Source organism: Mastigoproctus giganteus, chromosome 2 (genome assembly GCF_048544385.1).
Source record: "Mastigoproctus giganteus isolate SK-2022 chromosome 2, ASM4854438v1, whole genome shotgun sequence".
In the NCBI taxonomy this organism is placed as follows: Eukaryota; Metazoa; Arthropoda; class Arachnida; order Uropygi; family Thelyphonidae; genus Mastigoproctus; species Mastigoproctus giganteus.
The window spans coordinates 175422349-175443216 of NC_143576.1; the positions used below are offsets into that span (position 1 = coordinate 175422349).

Sequence of the window (20868 nt, forward strand, 5' to 3'; positions counted from 1 at the left end):
GACCCTTCGTGCATCATGGAAGAAACTCGTTCCTTCCTTTTTTCGGGATGACAACAATGCAGTCCAAGCCGCTGAAGAATCAGAAGCAACTGCGGCCATGCGAGAAATCATTTCGACTGCGGAGAACCTCGACATAGGAGAAGTTGATGAGGCTAATGTGGAAGAGCTTGTGGAGGATCACGATGACGAACCAACCGTGGAAGAACTCAAAACACTCGGCGAACAGGAAGCAAAAGAGAGAGAAAAGGAAATTTAACTTGAAGAAGAAGAAGAACACAGGGAAAAAGGGCCGATGCCAACAGCTGACATTACAGAAATTTTATTCCATTGGGAGAAGGTGCAGTCTGCTTGTTTAAAATGGCACCCCAACACTGCTGTTTTAACTAGAATGACAGACTTGTTTAACAACACTACTATGCATCACTTCAAGGCTATCTTGAAAAAGAGGGAGAGACAGCCCACCCTTGATCAATTCCTCATCCCCATTCAAGCCAAGAGGAGAAGAGAAAGGGTAGAACAAGATAAATAAAACATCCTTCCAACATCTAAGGCTCAATGAAATGTATGTACTCATTATGTATTTTGTAATTTCGTTTGTTATATTGTAGAATATAGTAAAGTCAATAATATTGTGTATTTTTCTCCGACAGCGAATTAATCAATTTTCCATAAACTTATATGGAAAATATTGACCCGGAATTCGACAAATTCGCAATTCGACTCTAATTCGGCGACGGATTATAGTCGAATTGCGAGGCAGTACTGTACCAATGTGCGACAACACTATAATCTGGGCAGTCCTCTCTATAAACAACGACAATTTCTTTATGGACTGTTTTGGGTGTTTTTTCCTGGCAGAAAGAGGAACCGAATCACTGATTTGTATTCCACTTTATCCATCGTGATACTTCATTTCATTCAGCGCTGAAAAGCAAAAAAAAAAAAAGAAAAAAAGAAGAATTGCCAGGTCGAAACCAAAATTTGCATGGTTGCTCTACAGATTTCAAGGTATCAAGCAAAAAAAAAAAAAAAAAGAAGAAAATCATATTTCTATCACAACTACTTTTAGGTAAATACAATTTTTTAAACCCCTCTTGTACATCTTTATCTCTACTGGAAAAGTTTCTCTATATATCACAAACAGAACCGAACCTGAGCTACTGTTCTAGCAGCCACAGAACCCAACCTGAGCTGCTGTTCTACACTGTTTAAAAGAACTTTATGTGAAATATGAGGAGAAGTATAGATGTCAAAGGTATTCTTTGATTATGGATGAAGCTATTCTGCAACAGACTATAAATTTATAAAAATAAAGAAACATTTTGTTACAAAGCGATGAAAAACATTGTACCTCAAGTGCCAAAACATTATGACCAACTACCTAATAGAGTGTTGAGCTGCCTTTCGCCGTGTAACCCTTGCACAAGCGGAATATAGCTGAAGCAGCTTTTGCGCCATAAAACCGCGAACAACAATAACCGCTTGCACCCGGCATGGCATCGACTCTACGAAACCTCGGGAAGTATCCTCAGATATCCTGGACCAGTTGGATAGAAAAACGTCCCGGCGTTCGGCAACGGAGGCACTGGCGCAAACTTTACAAGCACTGCATTCCACAAATGTTCGATGGAATTTGGTGGCTCGGGGGGGGGGGATTGTCTTGTTGAAAGAGTCTAATGTCATCTGGATATACGGTTACCATGTAGGAAAAAACTTGGTCCGAAACAATGTCGACGTAGGATCTGGCGTGTTCAGTGGTGATGAGGAGACCTGGTGATATCCATGAACACATGATAGCATTGCCGCCGGCCTGTTTTCGTTCAACTGTGCAGTCTGGTTGCAGCTGTTCACATGCTCGCTGTCGAATACGCACCTATCCATCGGAGTAATGGAGCCAGAATGTTGATTCATCAAACCAGGCGACTCTTTTTCAGTCGTCCAGTGTTCTGAAATGGTGCTTCCGTGCCCACTACAAGCGGAGGTGTCGATGATGATCCTTGAACATGGGTACATGAACAGGTCACCTTCCCTGTAGGCATATCTGTAAGAACGTCCCCTGGATGGGGTGCTCGGAAACATTTCTCTGTGCATCTTTCCGCCACACTCATTACTAATTCAGCCCTCGAACAGCCAACAATGCCTGCGTTGCTGAGATGCTGGGCCCCGCCTTCCTAGCATCGCAAATAATTCCCAGTCTGAAATTCCGCTAGGTCTTTTCCTTTCCCCATTGCAGGGACTTCATACTGAAGAACTGACAGGCACTACCGTCTCGTCACTATATATGCTGTGCCGGTCGGTGACTCCTATGCACTGTGGGATGCTTCCACTCATCGAGACATGGGTGGTCATAATATTTTGGCTCATGACTGTAATTGAAACCGTCTATATCAATGCACAAACTTTAGAAGTCCACATAGCCTTTTCAGTACACTGATTCGTGTTGAAAAGACAATTGTGCAGTTTGTAGATATCGTGTGTATGCGGAAGAATTTAAGAATAATAATTATAATACTTATTATTATTTGGTTTATATTTCCATTACATTACCTTTATATTATATTGCCTTTTTATTATATACTGTGCTGTCACTTTATTAAGTACACCCCTGCTGTGCACACAAATGGTTTGCCCCACAATATTGAAAGTCACATGACCGCAGTTGTGGATATAAATGCAGCAGAACAACCTTTCTAGTATCACTTAAGAGTACAAACCGTAGCAAGGATGGGGAAAAAAGAGTGGTCTAACGGACTTCGAACGTGGCATGGTAGTATGTGCAAGACGTGTTGGACAAAGCATCTCTGAAACGGCAGTTCTCCTGAACTTTTCAAGCACCACAGTTTCAAGGGTGTATCGAGAATGGTGCAACGAACAGAAAACATCCTCTCAACGGCACTCCTGTGGAAGAAAATCGTTTATTGATGAGAGAGGTCAGAGGAGGATGGCTAGAACTGTGCAAGCAAACAGACGGGCCACAATGTCGCACAACACGTCAGAATACAACCTTGGTGCGCAGAACAAAATATCGCAACGGACCAATAGTAGTACTTTGTCGCGAATGGATTATAACAGCCGACGGCCACATCGCGTATCTTTGTTATCAATGAAGAACAAGATAGCACACCTCGTATGGGCACAGCAACAAGCACTGGACTATCGAGGATTGGAAAAAAGTTGCTTGGTCTGACGAATCGAAGTTCCTGGTGCATCATGTTGATGGAAGGCTCAGAATTTGACGAAAACAACATGAATTCATGGACCTGTCATGTCTGACGACTACTGTGCAAGGTGGTGGGGGCAGTGTTATGGTGTGGGGAATGTTTTCTTGGCTCTATTGATACCCATAGATTCAAGGCACGAATCTCAAGGCACTGCATGGTACTCCATTCCTGCACAACGTTTTCTGCATCTTGTTAAATCCATGCCTAGACGAATTCAGGCTGTTTTGAAGGCTAAAGGAAGCTCAACACGCTATTAGATAGATGTACCTAATAAAGTGGCAGCACAATGTATATTACCATAAAACCTTTATATTTCCATGACTTTGATAATAATTTTTCTTTTCGTTTAAATTTATATAAGGATTGGATGATAAACAATGTAATATGAGAACTGCACTTAGATGCAAGGATTCCAACTCGTTCACGACAATATCACCAACAACTGAATCATCAAAAACTCCATATCCCAAAAATTGTCCTCCTGGATGGCACGAATTTGGTAAGTTCAATGTTATTTATCTTTTATTAGAATCATTAGATTATTGTTTTTATTATCAAGAAATTTATTTGTAGCAATTCATTTGTAGTCCCAGTTTCAAAATATACACCAATTAGCTTCTTCAAAAATTGATAACTAATAAATGCCTTACATATGCACATTTTCATATCGGTGTGCTCTTCTGCCCTAGGAATGGTTTGTAGTAGAACTCTACAAAATTCCTAAGTTTAAGCAATAGTTTTTCATTTCCTAGTATTCATTTTAAGCAATAGTTGTTCATTTTCTCTGTACAAAAATAGACGTGGTTCGATATTTCAAAACATTACACTGAAAAATGGAAATACTATCGTGCTAACATAAGGAAACATAGCCATCTGTTGAATATGAATGCAAGTGAAGTGTAGGCGAGTCCTCGATAACTTGCTTCTTATACCAGAATCCTGCTATCATCGTGTGCTCGTTCTCTGAAGTAATTCCGTCTGTTTTTCTTGAAGTTCTGTTAGCAAATGAATCGCTAAAAATGTACTTATTTGAGAACAACACTTTGAAATAAGTACCATTACAGACAAGGAACTATCAGTGGAACAGATAAGTTTCCATTCTCCCTTTCTCTACGCTAGCGATAATGCTCACCGAACTACACACCAAAGTAAGCTCAAATTTAAGATTTCTCTATTTTGCCTTCTATCTGCTGCTGTTTCTGCAGTTGAGATTATGCCTATAAATTGTTTATTCTGTATTTTTTTTTATTTATTTATTAAACTAGGTGGTCCCAGCCAGCTTTTCTGGCAACCTTTTCCTGCCACCCGCCATCTATATACAGTACTGTACAGATGTCAAACATATACTGCCACTAGTTGGCTCCCATCCCTGGGAAAGACACAATATGGCCCTAGCAGCCTATATGTCATTAAACTCAACAACAACAACCATCCCTGGCACGTAGAGCAGGCCAGCGATTCACTTTCTGCGTACTGATAATACCAAATAAAGAAATAGAGAAAAATAAAAAAATGGCAAGACCAGGAAAGAAAAAAGACAGCAAAAAAAGAAAGAAAGAAAGAAATAGGAGAGGAAAACAAACTCAGTACAGAGTTTAAAGCAACAGCAATCAGTAAGTCCATGTATCCTTAAGCAAAAATTAAGTCTCTGCCCTGCTCCTGACCAACTGGAGCGCGTTCTGGAACGATGGGAACAAAGTGTTTCGAACAGAATGCGACGAAGAAAGATTCATAGCTGAGCAATTCACACAAGTAGGCTTCATGTTCTTATCCACTACTTGCACAATGAGAACAAACTATTTTCTTTACCTAACAACGTCCTGCCGTATGTCCATAGTAAAGACACCTATAGCACATTGTAGTTAAATAATGCGTCTTGAACTTGTGACGTTTATAACTCAAGTAAATATGATTAGAACGCGCTAAGAAATCCCGTAATCTAAAACTGACAGTCAATATGCAATTTCTATTATTATGATATCTACTATTGAGAAACAAACTTTACATTCATAAGCAAACTCCTCTTCAAGGCCATACTCAAGAAATTCCGCTCATATAAGGCGTGCATCAATAAGTCGTACTCTTCAATATCTCGATTCACATCAACAACAATAATTCGAGGTTATGGCCTCAAAGGCTTAGTCACAGAGAGGTCTCTGTGACTAAGCCTTTGAAGCCACAGAGAGAATTCTCTGTGGCCTCAAAGAGAGACAATGTCACAGAGATTTTTTTTTAAACGTACATTGGTTTAAGTAACTGAACATCCTTAAAAGTACTCACCTCCGTGATTATCTGACTTCTCTTATACACTCCTTAATCCTCCTCACTTCCAATGTACGTAGCGATGACCCAGATTCCTCCAACACAATACGCTTAATTTCAGCAGTACAAACAGGTTTCACAGTATTTTCAACTTTCACAAACGTAGCGGAAGTAACTGAATTCCGAAAATCATTATTGTGACTACATAAAGAATCACTGAACAATTTTCTTGGTTTACTGAGCTCACGTTCTTTTAATAGTTACTTTTCCCTCAGAAACTGGGTTTTTTCGTCCAGATAAACAGGCAAATCTACCAGAGAACACATTCAATTTACAGACAAAATATGGGTTTATGTAATGAATTACGAGTGACCCTAATACAATAATTTGAATTTGATTTAATTTAATGGTGACCGTTAACTGACCTGATCTATGTCAATAGATGGCACTACACTTGTCTTGCGTCCTTTTAATGGTGTACTCACCTGTTCTATATCAGCAGATGGAGCTAAAGTTGTCTTGCGCTCTTTCAATAGGTTCATTCTTCTCTTCAATAGAGTCTGCAAAAATCTCATTAGAATGTTCCAAACGCTCTAAACTGATTTAGTAGAATTTTGAGACTCAACTGTTGCAGAAACCTGTCCATCAGCCCTTGGAGAGGGTGAAGAAGACGCCGCCACGGCTGAAGAAGTCTTTTTTAATCAAGGATTGTAGTCCATCTTAAGCTGCAAGCCCAATTTGAATAATCGGACTGCCTTTCACATCCGCTTACATCAGCTCTAAGCTCTCAAAGTTTTCATGAGAACTTGTTTTTACTCTCCGTAATACCAGCTTCCATAAGAGGACATGCCTTTAAGGAAACGCAAGCTGTAGACATGGTATAATCACTCAGTCATTTTGAAATCTTTACTCCGCCTTGCGCAGGTAAGGTGTCACCATAATCATTTCGTTCACTTGAACCCTTTACTCCATCCTGACATGCTGCACCTTCTAAATCTAATTTCTTCTCCTGTTCCCAAAGACCAACAAACAGACTTATGGGGGCAGAACTGAAGAGATATCAACTGCAAATGAAGAGTCAAGAAAAACTTTAAATCTACATTTATTATCTTCATTATCCAAAACGCACTTCATACCAGTTCCTTTATGTTTCTCAAGCAATGCCTGAGCAGGAGAGCGACCTGAAACACCAATATCCTCTGAAGCGCCAATAAGGTTTCGAGAGCCCATCTGAAATCCTTTGACTACATGTGTTCATCGTGACTGCTTATTCCAACGAGATTGTTGTCACAGGTAGTGTCCCTCTGAAAGAGTAAGTACGCAGATCCAGGCAGGTAAATATTTTTTAATTTTTACTTCATATATCAACCTTCATCTCCCACAGTTTTTTGGCATCTGGTGCGAGAGAGGAACATGAGCTTGGTACAGTATGTGTTCTCTTGTCGGTTCTATTTTGATGGACAAAAACCCGAGTTTCCGGGGGAAAAAGCCACATGCCACCTTTTCTTCAGACCGACTAACTTAGTCAAATTCCTCAACGCATTGACGGGATTCAAACCCTGGCCTTTTCCACCCAGTGTGGAAAGAACGATGCTTACATTCACAGGGCTACCGCGAGGGCACATTCAAAGCAGCTAACCAGACGATCCCTTAAGAAAAGAAATAATGATCTTTAAAAGAGTTTTAATGCAGTTCTAGAAATACATGTATGGCTAACGGAAACAGCTTTTTTAAAGAAACATTTTTATGTGAATTATATAACACAGTCATAGCTGAGTTAAATTAAAAACACATAAACCAGTGAAAGCACATCAAGTGTAGAACTTGGCATTGAAAATAATGAAAGAAGAAAAGCGTGGAAATAATTATTAAAACGTATTCATGCCTTAAATGTGTACATTCATAAATTTCCCATGATCGACTTCTAATTTTTACGCGTCCATAAACAAGTATTTAAAGATTATACCGTATTAGTTTCTTTTGCTAATGGTATTTGGTTAAACGTGGGCGATTACTCTAAGAATATAATTTGTTTAAAACTTTATATATTACTGGAAAAGCCCGAAATCTGGTGAATTCTAAGATTTACTTAAATAGACCCAAATATTGTGTTTATTTCGGGCTTTAGCCGCCTGAGTTATTAAATAAGGGCGATTAAAGTTAGGATTTACTAATTAGCGTTGAAGTACTCTATATTAGGCCTCTGAGTTTACTAATTATTGAAGTACTCTATATTAGGCCTCTGAGTGTGGTGAAACTTTTTTGGGGATAACAAACATACAGTATCTTCCCCTCGTGAAAGTTCGAAAATCGAAGAAGTGAATGAGCCAAGAAAGTGTCACTGCTTCGCTTTACGCGCTGTCCGATTATCACTTTTCGATTTTTGAACAACGATATAGGAAGAACATATTCCACTATCCCAGTTGGTTGGTGACAGTGCGAAAAGGGAAGCAATGATAATTTCCTGCTTCATTCACTTTTCCGATTTTTAAACAAGGCCTTAAGGGATATATCTCATATCCCCGCATGACTGTTTGCATGAAATATTCACTATATTCGGAATATAGTGAGTATATTACTCGCCATAGGAAAAATGAATGAATCATTTGATCTTTCGTGCTTGCTATTTTGGGCTTTTATCAATGCGAACTGAAAAATCTTAGGATTTGTCGTATCAGAGCGGAAAATCTCCGAATTTAGGGATTTTTACCAAAGTGAATTGATCCTAGGATTGATTGATCATTGGATTTTAGGCTTTTACAGTAACATATACCTAACTAAACGAAGGTATTTTATAAACTAAATAATTTTTTTGATTTATCTCTTTTCAGAAAATAAATGCTTTATTGTCCTTGGGTTTGATGAACTTCTAAAAGAAAGTTGGGAAAATTCTCTTAAGAGGTGTGCAAGGTTCGGCGGAACTTTGGCTTCAATTCACAGTTTGGAAGAGCAAAGTGGGTATATCAGTTATATTTCACATTGTAAGATTTTTTTTTTTTTTTTGTGTGTTCATACGAAAAACACACACATGTCCACATTGTGTTCATGAAATTGCACAACACTTGCACAATACTGCAAACACTAAAGGAAATCAGCAATTAACAGGGAAGAGCAATCCTCGTGGAATGTCATGGTAGACAAAGATCGCAAAGACAATAAATATGAAGAATTCATAATGACAATTTACTTTCATTTCATTTTAAGTATTTTGGATTGCGCTCTCTCTCTCTCTCTCTCTCTCTCTCTCTCTCTCTCTCTCTCTCTCTCTCTCTCTCTGTCATGTTTTTACGTGCTTTTCTCTGATGTTTTTGCCATCTTTCACGTTTTAGAAGCGTATGTATTGGGAAATTAAAATTATTTGAAAGAGGTCTTAAAATCATATGTTCGAAAGTGCTGACGATTAACTTGAGCATAAAATAACGTCCTACGACGAATTTAAATTTTCTATAAACGGTTATTTATTTATTACCTGAAAGGAATTCAGATTTTGCAAAATATATTTGGGAAAAATATCTCAAACACATATTGCAGTAGTTGTTTGGTATGGCCACTTCGAGAAACAGTTTTCTCACCGAATTGTTATAAAGTGCTCCGAATAAATCTAAACCTCTCTCAAATTGCACATTTTAATTCTAATACAGTAAATTCAAAGATTATATTTTGAAAATACGCTGTTTCAAGAAGTACCATATATGAAGATACTAGAAATTTAAAGCTGAGTTTCACGAAGGCAGTGAAAAACTCCTGCTAATTAAATTATTGTCGACTGCATTCTTGAGTGGACAAGTAAAAACTAAAAGAAAAAGAATTTGCGATCCCTTGGAAAAATGGAGATAGAGAGAGAGAGAGAGAGAGAGAGAGAGAGAGAGCATAATCATTTATGTTAGATATTATTGGACAATATTTATAGATTTTGTTCAATAATATAGCAAACTTAGATTCCTTATTCGCAAGATAATGTTGTATAAAATAGATTTTATTTTATATGACTTACCGTTGAATTTTCTAAGTGTAGACCAAACTGAATAGAAATATATTATCTGATTGTTGAGTTAATTTGGATATTGTTAAGAATATTCTTTCTTTTTTTTATTTTTAGCAATATTACTTTTAGGAGGTGGGGATTTGCGAGATTCTCCACCCTTTAAATGCCTGTTTATTAGTCTTTATTCCATTTATCGAACAGAGTAGTATAAAAGTTCATTAGAACTGTTTTTTTGTGGCCTATATACTAGTTCCACAGTTAAGAGTGCTATATACACATTTACTTTGCAACGTATGCTCCCAATCGAGCAATGTGCACACCACCTGCGGTCTCGGATAGCGTACATGTCTGCTTACTTCGGAACCACAAGTCTCACGATATAGATTTGTATCTATATAATATGACTATTTGTATTCTTCTTTACCCATTAAGCATGCTGCATGTTGGGCTAGGATAGATCATCCTCCGATCTTCTTCTTAGACTTCCTCTACTTCGTTTGCCAATGGGTCTCCAGTTCTTTATTATTTTTGCCGACCTGCCTGTCGTTATTCATCCTATTTATATGATTTCTCATTATTTTTTCTATTATATATCCATTCATTAATAGGTTGTATTTCACATTGTTTACTATTTCCTCACTTTTAATTTTATCTCTTAGTTTATTATTTATTTTCCTTAGTATTTTCATCTCTATGGGTTCATCCATTTATTTGCTTTATTTTTGGTGTTATCCCTCTTGTTTCAGCCGCATATATTATTATAGATCTCATTACAGTTTTATATTATTTTAACTTGATCATCCCGATTGATGTTTGGATTGTTCCAAATTATATTATTAAACCAACCACCCATATTCTATTCGCTTTCAATGCTTGTTCTTCCAATTCTTCATGAGTTACTCCTGAATAATTTATCTCTATTGATAGGCACTTAAATTTCATTATTTGTTATGTATTCTCTTCTTCTAATTATAATTTTCATCTGAGTGGTTCTTTTGCTATTGTTAGGGCTCTTTGTTTTCCCTACGGATATTTTCATATTATACTCTTTCGCTTTTTTTTATTATTAAAATGATGTAGCATTCTTTGCAAATTTTTTTTTCGTTTCTGTCCCCTGCATCATCTGCATAGCAGATTATATTTACTTTTTTATTATAATTCCTTTATTTATTCTCTTTACTTCGTTAAGTAATTTAGACATTATCAAGCTAAAGAGAGAGAGAGAGTTGGACTCAGGAAGAGACTCCTCTCTCTTATTCCTTTGATTATTTCTGTTTCTTCTCTATTTCGTTGATCTGTTTTGATTTTAGATTTACTGTCTGTATATATATATATATATATATATAGTTATTATAGTAAAGGTATAATATGTACTATTACAGGTACTGAATATGTGTATAAACATAACGGTATACTGCGGGCTATTAGGCCAAAATAACTTATAAAGGCAATGATAGCCTGTGTAGGTCTACAATGCTGAAAAAAATCTGGAAAAAAAAATTTACATTTATCCCTACTTTATATATACAGGGTGTATCGTAAATAGTGGTTCAGAGTAAAGGAGTCGGTACACTGTGTTCTTAGGTATCACGTACAGGAATTTCAGTTACTTTTAGTCAAGATTCTCAGAAAAAAATAAATTTCATTTTTTTTTAAATTTCTGTGTCTTGCATCACTAATTTGCCTATAATTTCAACAAATATCAATATTTTTTAATTCTGTTTTTTTGTTATTACTCCTGAATAGGTGCACTATCGTAAACAAATACATTCGACTAATTTAAAGTCAAAGGTTTTTAAAGAAATTCATTTTTTCCTATTTCGATACTCATCTCCAAAAAGTCATGTGACTTTAGGTGCATATTGTCTAAAAAAAATGTACTACACTGTCAGTGCCCATTAATTTAAAAAAATCATTATTAAATCAAGATTCTAAAATGGTACAACATTAATTGCTAACAGTTAAGAAAAAAAAGTTATTGGCATTTAAAACAAAAAGCAGCTTAATTGCCTAAGATATTTTGGATTCAAACGTTTTTATTTTAAGTTCTTTGATTGGGTTTTTTGAAATAAAACATTCTTTTCAAATTAACTGTTTATTTCAACTAAACGAAATGCTCAAAATGGCCACCATTAGCGGTGATGCATGCTCTGCATCGCCGAATAAAAGATCGTTTGAGTCTGCGAGCAAATCCGTTTGCATTAATTTCTTCAGCCGCTGTTTGAATCCTTTGACGCAATTGTTCGACAGAAGTGATTTCCTCTTTATAGACCTTTTCTTTCAGACACCCCCAGTAGAAAAAATCTAGGGGGTTGAGATCCGATGAACGTGGTGGCCATAAAATTGGGCCTAACCGCCCAATCCATCTTTGTGGAAAAGTTTGATTTAAATGTTCTCGTACAATAACAGCGAAGTGAGCGGGACAGCCATCATTCTGCAGCCACATTGTGTCTCGTATTTCTTGGTCGACATCTCTCAATAACTCAGGGAGGTCGTTTCGCAAAAAATTTAATCTTTGCGAATCTTGACTAAAAGTAACTGAAATTCCTGTACGTGATACCTAAGAACACAGTGTACCGACTCCTTTACTCTGGACCACTATTTACGATACACCCTGTATATCATTACTTCTATTAATTGTCTAGGAATTTCGTGCAAATTGAGATTTTTATTACATCTTTTATTTTAGCTCTATTAAAACGTTTTGTTAAATGTACGAAACACGTAAAGCTGGCCTTTTATATTCTAATGGTTTTCTATTACCTGCTTTTTAATAAATATTGCATCTATGCATATGTTGTAGTAGAGTTTAAGTCCATATTGCTCCGTGTATACTGTTTGTAAATTTCGTGTGTTCTAAGGTCGAATTTCTGTTTTGCTGACGAAAAATCTGTTTCCGAAAAAAAAAACCATGCTACCCTCCCCTAAGACCAAATAACTCAGCCACGTTGTGAAAAAGCCCCATAAAAATTCCAGACATAGTCGACGGGACCCGAACCATGTCTTTTCCAGGTGGTGTGGGAAGGATGGAAATTCTACCAACTGTGCTACCCACGAGGGGAAGGTTTTCGTCATTTAATTCGATGTCCTCTTCGCTGATCATATTTTCCTGTTTTCTAATATTTGCTGCCCTTCACTTGTATATATATATTTTGAAAATAATTTATCCATGTAGTCCAATTTATGTTTATTATTATTTTTATATATTCATTTAATTCTTTTCTTTGATTTCGTATTATTCGCCAGTACTACTTGTATTTATTATTTGTGTTGTTTAACATGGCCGTACTCGCTTAGATAAGCATGGTTTTCAATTTTTGTTTACTATTCATCAAGTATACTTTCGATTATTAAGAAACTGTCCGGAAATTCTCAAACGGCTTTTTCTTCTATATCGTGTGGAAAAGGCCAGGTTTTGAATCCCGTCTCAACAAGAGGAATTATTTATTTTATTGTTATTTTTTCCCCACTATGATCAACTAATTTGGGTGAGCGGTCACGGTTTTTCATCCAAAGTATGCATGTACTGCGTATGAGTATTGTGCAGAGATGAAGTGGGAATAGTTACTTATCTGGCATTAATTAATTAATTTGTTATTTACTTTTCACTTTTATTAACCATAAAAATGGGTAAATTCGATTAATATAAGAAAGAAAACGACGAACCAGTCTGAAATATATTACAATGTATGCATTAACTACCTCCTTTCATATAGCATTTAATCATGATTTATAATTTGTCTTTGTCACTCTTACACGAGCCGATTGAAATAGTGTTTTTTAATAAGTGGATTGCAATTTTGAAATGTGTCTGTAAGCTGTGAATATTTTAATAATTTTTTGTTTACATTTATTTGTTTACTGTACATGCAGGTTTTCTCAATGAATTCAAGGTAAATTCGTGGATTGGTCTGCGCCGAGGGATATTCGACAATGAATTCATTTGGACTGATAATTCTCCTGTAGACTTCTCCAACTGGTATCCGGGTGAGCCATCGCTTGTTCATGGCAAGGCACAGGTAAGAAAGATTGATTTACATGTGAGGGTTTTAAGCATTGGTCACATTTAGTTATGACACACGATTATGTAGACTTCTCGAATTTATATTTGGTTCACCTATCACCCGGTGCGTATACTTTATTCAACTCGTAAAAGTTTTTTAAGTCATTATCATTATATACAAAAGATCGGTGAATTCTGATTAATCGTGTCAAATGTTCTCTTATTATTTTTGTTCTTTTCGTAAGGATCCTTCTAATCACAGCTAAAGGACACGTTTCGTCACCATTAACACAACGATTATTTCAAGTGGATATTTCAGTAAGATGTTAATCTTTTGATGTATATCTGAATGGTAATGCAACTTTAGTAAAGTTGGATAATATGTAAGAGGAAACAAATTAACTTCAATGACTTACGAATTAACTTCATGAATTGCAGTGTCAAAATATTGTGTATGGCAAAACAAAAACTAAATGACGAACTTTCCATGGTTAGGAAAAGTTACGTCTTTATTATTATTATTTTTTTAGGTAATTCGTCTGAAATTAGATTTGTTTCGGTGGCCAGGCTTAAGGAAATTTTAAAGAAACCGTTTACTTTTTAATGAATTCTCCAAAATGTATTATGATTGACAGTGTTATTCGAAGTAACAAGACGCAGCTCCAATCATGATGCAAGGTTTATTGTTTGGATGATGTTCTCCAGGCGTTCTCCCAATTTGCATTCGACATTCAGACCTGAACACTGCAGCACGAGTTGCAATTCCGTAGGAGCTCTTTCTGCCATTCTAGAGTCTATGAAACCCTGGGAAACCATCTTCAAAGAGAGGAACCTGCACACCTTGGTACAACTTCTATGGATACGCCAAATGGATTCGCCTGTCATTTGGGAAGTGACCACAAACCCTCGAACCTCAGAACGAACCCGGTGCAGTTCAACACCTTCTCCACAATCTTCCCTGCAAAACGTGCAATACCTTACATCAGTGTTTCTGGCGAATACGTTCGGAATGTGTAACTCCCTGGAAATTGATGCCTCATCTTTCTGCAGCTCGAAGCGCTATAGGCAGGACACCCTGAAAGGGTGTCCTGCCTATAGCGCTTCGAGCTGCAGGCTATGAGATTCAGGCTAGAGACTAGAGACTTCGAGATGCAGGCTAGAGACAGGACACCCTTTCAGGGTGTCCTGTCTATAGCTCTTAGTTTATCATTCCTGTCTATAGCATGAATAATAATCGCTATGTGGAAAGAATTCATTTCCTGTCAAGGCTTCCCTGGATTCACTATTTTTTTATTATTATTTTATTTATTTATTTTGTTTTTCGTTTTGTATTTTCAATCTGTTTTGATTTCTTAGTATGAACCAGAGCTATAATGCTCAATACGTTGATATCAATATTTGTAAAAGAATAAGAGAAATTTACCTCAATATGATAAGTAGAACACTTCCGTATGATACTCTCCAGAAATTAAAACGAAAACAATTTTTAAATAAATCGAAAATCTTACATTACAGTAAGAAATAATTAAAAATCAAATGAACACAATTAAAAATCAATTTTAACGCAATTAAAAATTAAGTAAAAAATTAATTTAACGAAAAAAATGCAAAACGAAATTTTCCTTCCTAGGAAGGAAAATCGTTTTGCATGACCCGAGTTCGAGTAACTTTCTAGGAGTGAAAACACGCATTAATTGCCCTCCTGGGTAGCACAGTTGGTAGAATAGTCGTCCTCCCCACACCAGGTGGAAAAGTATCTGGAGAGTATCATACGGAAGTGTTCTACGTATCATATCGAAGTAAACTTCTCTTATTCTTTTACAAGTTTTGATTTCTTGAAATTCCAATCAATGCAATCAACTCGAAACAACTCGAGACCCGAGTTCGAGTCCCGTCAATGACGTGAGGAATTTTTATAGGATTTTTTTACAACTTGGTTGAGTTAATCGGTCTCAGGAGAGAGAAGTGGAAATAGGAGAGAGAAGTTGGATGAAAAACCCTCCGGAAACTCGGGTTTTTCATCCAATAAACAGAAAATCGACCACATAATACATGCAATTTCAGACAATATGCGGAGCAATATGGCTTTAGTCGCTGATGCACCTAAAATCCTACAACAACAACAACAACAACAAGAGTAACAAGGCGCTGATCACGCATGGACCCTTCAACCTTATCATTTAGAGAGATGACTGTCTAGATGACACAACCCTCTCTTTAGAGATCATTGATCTCTTACTCTCTGAATAAATTTTCTTGGCTTATGAGATCCCTTCTAGATTGCATTATCCTTAACTTGCATTTTATACAGTAAGTTTTTAAAGGTTCAAACGGATTTTCTGTACCTCGCGGCCGTTATGGCACTGCTTATTTTATAATTGCTGCTCTGTTTTTGTTATAATGGAGTTGATTTTTCCTGTCGTTATACGTTTACAACCCGCCCCCTTTTATATTTCTTACTACAAATTAACCCTTATTTTTTGAGTACTTCCCTGTTCCTTTTTATGCCCACTTAATAAGAATTTATACAGAACCTTATTTACTTGTATTGTTACAACACTAACGGAAATTAGGTATTTTGAGCAATCGTTAATTTATGCAGATAAAGAGAAGAGTAAATATGAGAAAACCAACTCCATTATAACGAAGCAAAAACTCAAGAAGTTCTACTGAACTATGTATTAAAATAAGCAGCTGGCTGATATAATCAAAAAGAGCAAGTTACCGTTCACATGGACATAAGTGAAATGTATTAGCACGCATTCATGCATATAAAATATCAGCCAGTTGTGCCAAATTTGGAAATTCGTTAGGTACTTTCGGGTAGTCATCGGATGGGGCCAGACACATGTTGAGAGAGATGGAGGATATTGTGATCATTCCTTTTCCATCATGTGGTGTCCGAGTGCGTGGGACGAGTACTGGAGAGTCCAATCAGATCTCAGATTTATCTAAACTTCGAGAGAGAGACTTCTCCCTTTAAAAAAACAGGACCCTTAGAGACCCAAGAGCGGAGTAGTCGGGAAGCAGTTTTGACCGCAGTGCGCGAAACATGTCGTAACAGAATTTCATTGTGGTTTGGTGCTTGTGTTGTTACCGAAGAGGAGGCTACCGTCCAACTTGCCCGAATGAAGTGACCCGTGAGAGGACAGCAGGAGAACGAAGAGAAGAACGGGGTAAGTTGAAATCCCTTTTCATAAGAGCGAAAGGATATTGTTTGGAATGATGATAGGTAAATAGAAATCATTCATGTTAATTCTTATCCATGAGAAACGATAATGAAAAAAATGGTTTCGTCCTAAGAATATGTATTTCTTCTTAATATTTTATGCATAGTATATCTGGTGTCACTTAGTATTTTTGTAACTTAATAGATATGGCAAATGAATTGATATTATCATTAACGCGTTTCTATGTACTAAGGTGAAGCAATAACGATTGCTATTTATGAAAAACTACTATAAGTTGGATACAGCTGGTGACCATTACAATTAATTACTATGTTATTTTATTCTCGTAAATGAGATATTAGAATGCTTATGTGTTTAATCTATTAAATCTTGTTGGGTGGAAAGTGTGATTCATGATTGTTTCTTAATTTATTATAATGAATGTTTTGTTTGAAATGATTTTCTTTCTGCTGACTCTTCATCTACACCAGAGAAAAACCAGTTGTAGAAATAAGAAAGGTTATTGCGGCATCAAAGATTATAGTATCAGATATCTTTGATGAAAACACAATGCTAATCCAAATCGCAATATTTATTTGAAGGGGTGAATTCTCCCCTCTTTAAATATTTAGGATATACGAGATTGTTGTCCTATTTTTACCGCTAGACAAACATATTAAGCTAGACCAATACGTTGAAGGGAGTCAGAGACGATGGTCCCTAAAAGAAACATAACTACACTGATGGCAAAAATATTAGAAACTCCTACGCCCCCACCTCTCGTATAACGTTGTAGCAACCTAGAATCCTCCCGTATCACTTCACTGGCGTGTGAAGAATGTCCGAATACGTTTACCAGTATAGGATGTTTAGCTATTTAAAGTTGCCTTCTGTGTTAATTTGTTTGTATTCGGGAATTTACGTTCAAAACTTGCACCCTCAGAAGTCAATAGGATTTTAGAGCTGCTTAAATGTAAGATCGGCCGATGTTATTTGTTTTGCTGAAAACTATAATTCTTTCTCCCACATTATATGTTTATTTTATCATAATTAACTAACTAACCAGATTAAAAGTGCATCCTAAAGCGGCAGAAGACATTTGTTACTGCCAAACCTGGTCTCATTAAAACTGAAATTCCTAAGGATAAGGAATACCAAAGAGAGAGAGAGAGGAGAAACTAAATACACATTTTTTTTTGTTTTATTTTGATAAAACATTTCTTATACAACAGTCATCTGATAACAATATATGAGATAGCCAAATGGAATTTAGAACAGTATTGTAATTATTCGTTGTAATAGACTGGCCTAGTTATGCAGAGAAGCGAACTCGTTGTGCACCTGTTAAAAGAACAAAATAATAAGAAATTTATCCAATTACTCATCGGGAAACAGAAGTCTGTAGTTAATGCCAACTCTGTTCAAATATCAAATAGCATTTGACGAGAACATATGCTAAAGCCTTCTTATCCGATAAAGGATAAAGATCAAGAACACAGCGGACGTGTGCAGATGAATAATGAGTGTGGCTATGTCAAACCAGTCCTAGATGATGGCAGTTTTGCCCAAGTTAATATGTTTGTTCTGATTATGATTAGCTTTCACTGGGAATTAGCAATACTTTTGACTGTGCTTGAGTTTAATTTTATTATCAGCAACATCTTTCGTTAGAATACAGTGGAATAATGGATGAATCAGCTGGGGAAGTAGAGACTCTACACTAAAACCACGATTGGATTTTAACACCAGAAAATGTCTCCACACCGTGTGTATTCAGTAGTTAGTTTATCTGATATTTGGCAAAAAATAACAAAAAAAAAAAAAAAAAAAAATACGAATTTGTTTGGATGGGGGGGGGCAGATCTCCCGATTATTAAGATTATTAAATAAAAATTACAAAGTAATGGCAATTAATTTGTATTTTTTATTCAAATTACTGCTCGTAAGTTTGAGCTTATATTATAAAATTAATTGAATACCGAGCTTATATTACGAGATTTATTGGCAATGAGCTTATATTATGACACTTGACATAATATATTATATATTATGTCATAATATATTATGACATTATGAGTAAACGACTAGGCTCTGTGTTCAATCATTTTGACAGCTTGTCCTAACGATGAAGAAGTTTTGAATCCGACTGGAATTCTTTATCAAGTCTTGAAATAGCGTTCGCTGTGTCTTGCGAAGCAGGTAGGTTAACTTAGTTAGCTCTTAACTATTTCGTTAGTAGCGGAGTAGCTCTGAACGTAGTCTAACCAAGGCCACTCAATTTAGTAATAAAATATTTTGGGATTTTAGAATGTGTGATGATAAATTTTAATGATAAGTATCATGGTTTAGATTCTTCTTTTAAAACAATACATGTGAAAGGGCAGTAATTTTCTTATTTATCAGTGATATGCTGGATTCTGTGATCATTTTGTATGTTAACATTTTCATTATATTCATAAACTTAAAAAGGTGTTTGTATTTTTAATTTCTCTCAATTGCGATGTCGCACTCTCATAACAGAAAACAGCAATAATTTGTTTTTATTTGAAATGTGAACTGCTGTGTACATGCGTTAAGTATGTTTAACTTTTTTTAAGGAACAGTGTGTAGAGTTGTGGTTTCGTGATGGAATAAAGGGAACTTGGAACGACGCTCCCTGTTCTTCCAAAAAGAGTTCTATTTGTCAGAAAAATAAAGGAGGTAAGAAATTTTCGACATTAATTAGGAAATGCTATCCACTGTTATGAGCTACATCTAGATCACTCTTACAAACGAGATGTTTCTATTGTTTCTACAGTTATCATTAGTTCAGATTACGTGCTACCATGACGCACCAGGAGAGTGTGGTGGCTTGAGTCCCCACAAAATATTCTGTACATTATGGGGCCTTATTTTGCTTTACTTTATATGGAGATCTTCTTTTCTTTTCAAACGACAATACAACAAAGCATCCTATTGTTTGGTGTATAGTCTGTGCTTTGATGTATAAACTGCTAGTTATAAGCTTAAGAAGAATCTTTATTGCAACGCTTATAATGATAATTTACATATTAGTAGTTGCAACAGCCCGTCACAGCACAGTGGCCAGGGGTTAACAGTGTACTAAACAGAAATTATTGCCTCAATAAGCCAAAAATACATAAATAAATAATAGCATAATAAATAAGTGAAATAGAATACAAGAATATGGAGAAATGACTTGAGTAAACTACATGTATAGAACACTAAGTGAGTGTTCTATATATATGCACTTTCCTTTCTTAAAAAATTTTATAGCCCACAACTTAGTTTTAAACCCATAATCCCTGTAAGTTATTAAAATCCTATAACCACTATGTATGTGGTAAAACTCTCCACCAGCTATGCGGATTACTATGAGGTGAGTGCTGAAAATTAAGCTAAGCTATACATACGATCTAGTATTCTTTTCCTATATTGTCGATCTCTACAGAACTCGTTGAAGTCGACATCTAAGTCCTGGACTCGAGATAGCATCTGTTGAGGAAGAAGCCGGTCCGACAGATGAAGGCGTCTTTGCAGAGGACATGGGTGGGGAGTTGCTCGTAGAATCTTGCTACCTCTACTCTGCCAGATAGTGACTGTAGGGAGTCCAAATAGTGTGTATGCGGGGGGGGCATTGTCGAGGCCACGTTATGTCAAGGATCTGGATATATTCATAGCACATGTACGCCATATCCAAAAATTTCATTACTTCATACAGCATGTCCCACCCACTTTTTTTTACTATTGAATACACCATGAATTGTCAAACTAATGGAGTAAGCTTATCTGCAAAAAGATCTAAACCTCCCAAACACTTCCTAATTCATTTCACAAATATATGTGGTCTGAATTCCAATCTCAACGATGTCCATTTCCACTTGCAGTCTGCCAAACCCCATGTACTTTTTCTGACACAATTTCAGTTATCAGTTGATTCAACTACTCCTCATCTGAGTTGCCCAAATTATTCGCTGTACGATTCCTTTCGCCTCAAAGGTGGTACTTGTGCATATGTCCGTTCCGATATTCCCTGTCAGAGACTTGGTAATTTGGAATCTCCTTTTTTCGATCTTCTCTGGCTTAAAATCTCTCTACCTCATTGTGTCAAATTCATCTGTTGTCTTTACCGTTCTCCCAATTCCACTAATCACTTGGAGCTCTCTGACTTCCTCTCTTTGCAACTTGACTTTCGCCAGTCCAACTTTCCTAACAGTGAGGTAATTT

The 20868-nt window shown here is 36.3% G+C and overlaps 1 protein-coding gene across 2 annotated transcripts in view; it reads left to right on the plus strand.

The window, feature by feature from the left end:
- The window catches only part of LOC150089768 (macrophage mannose receptor 1-like), a 121590-nt gene that overhangs the window by 8351 nt on the left and 92371 nt on the right, over positions 1 to 20868 (plus strand). Inside the window, exons 2-5 of one of the 2 annotated variants that reach the window (XM_090389646.1) lie at positions 3583 to 3720; positions 8315 to 8437; positions 13342 to 13487; positions 19239 to 19341. In XM_090389646.1, coding sequence (XP_090245772.1) covers positions 3583 to 3720; positions 8315 to 8437; positions 13342 to 13487; positions 19239 to 19341 — 510 coding nt within the window. The remainder of the gene's footprint in view (positions 1 to 3582; positions 3721 to 8314; positions 8438 to 13341; positions 13488 to 19238; positions 19342 to 20868) is intronic. The other variant, XM_090389647.1, reaches the window with a different exon arrangement.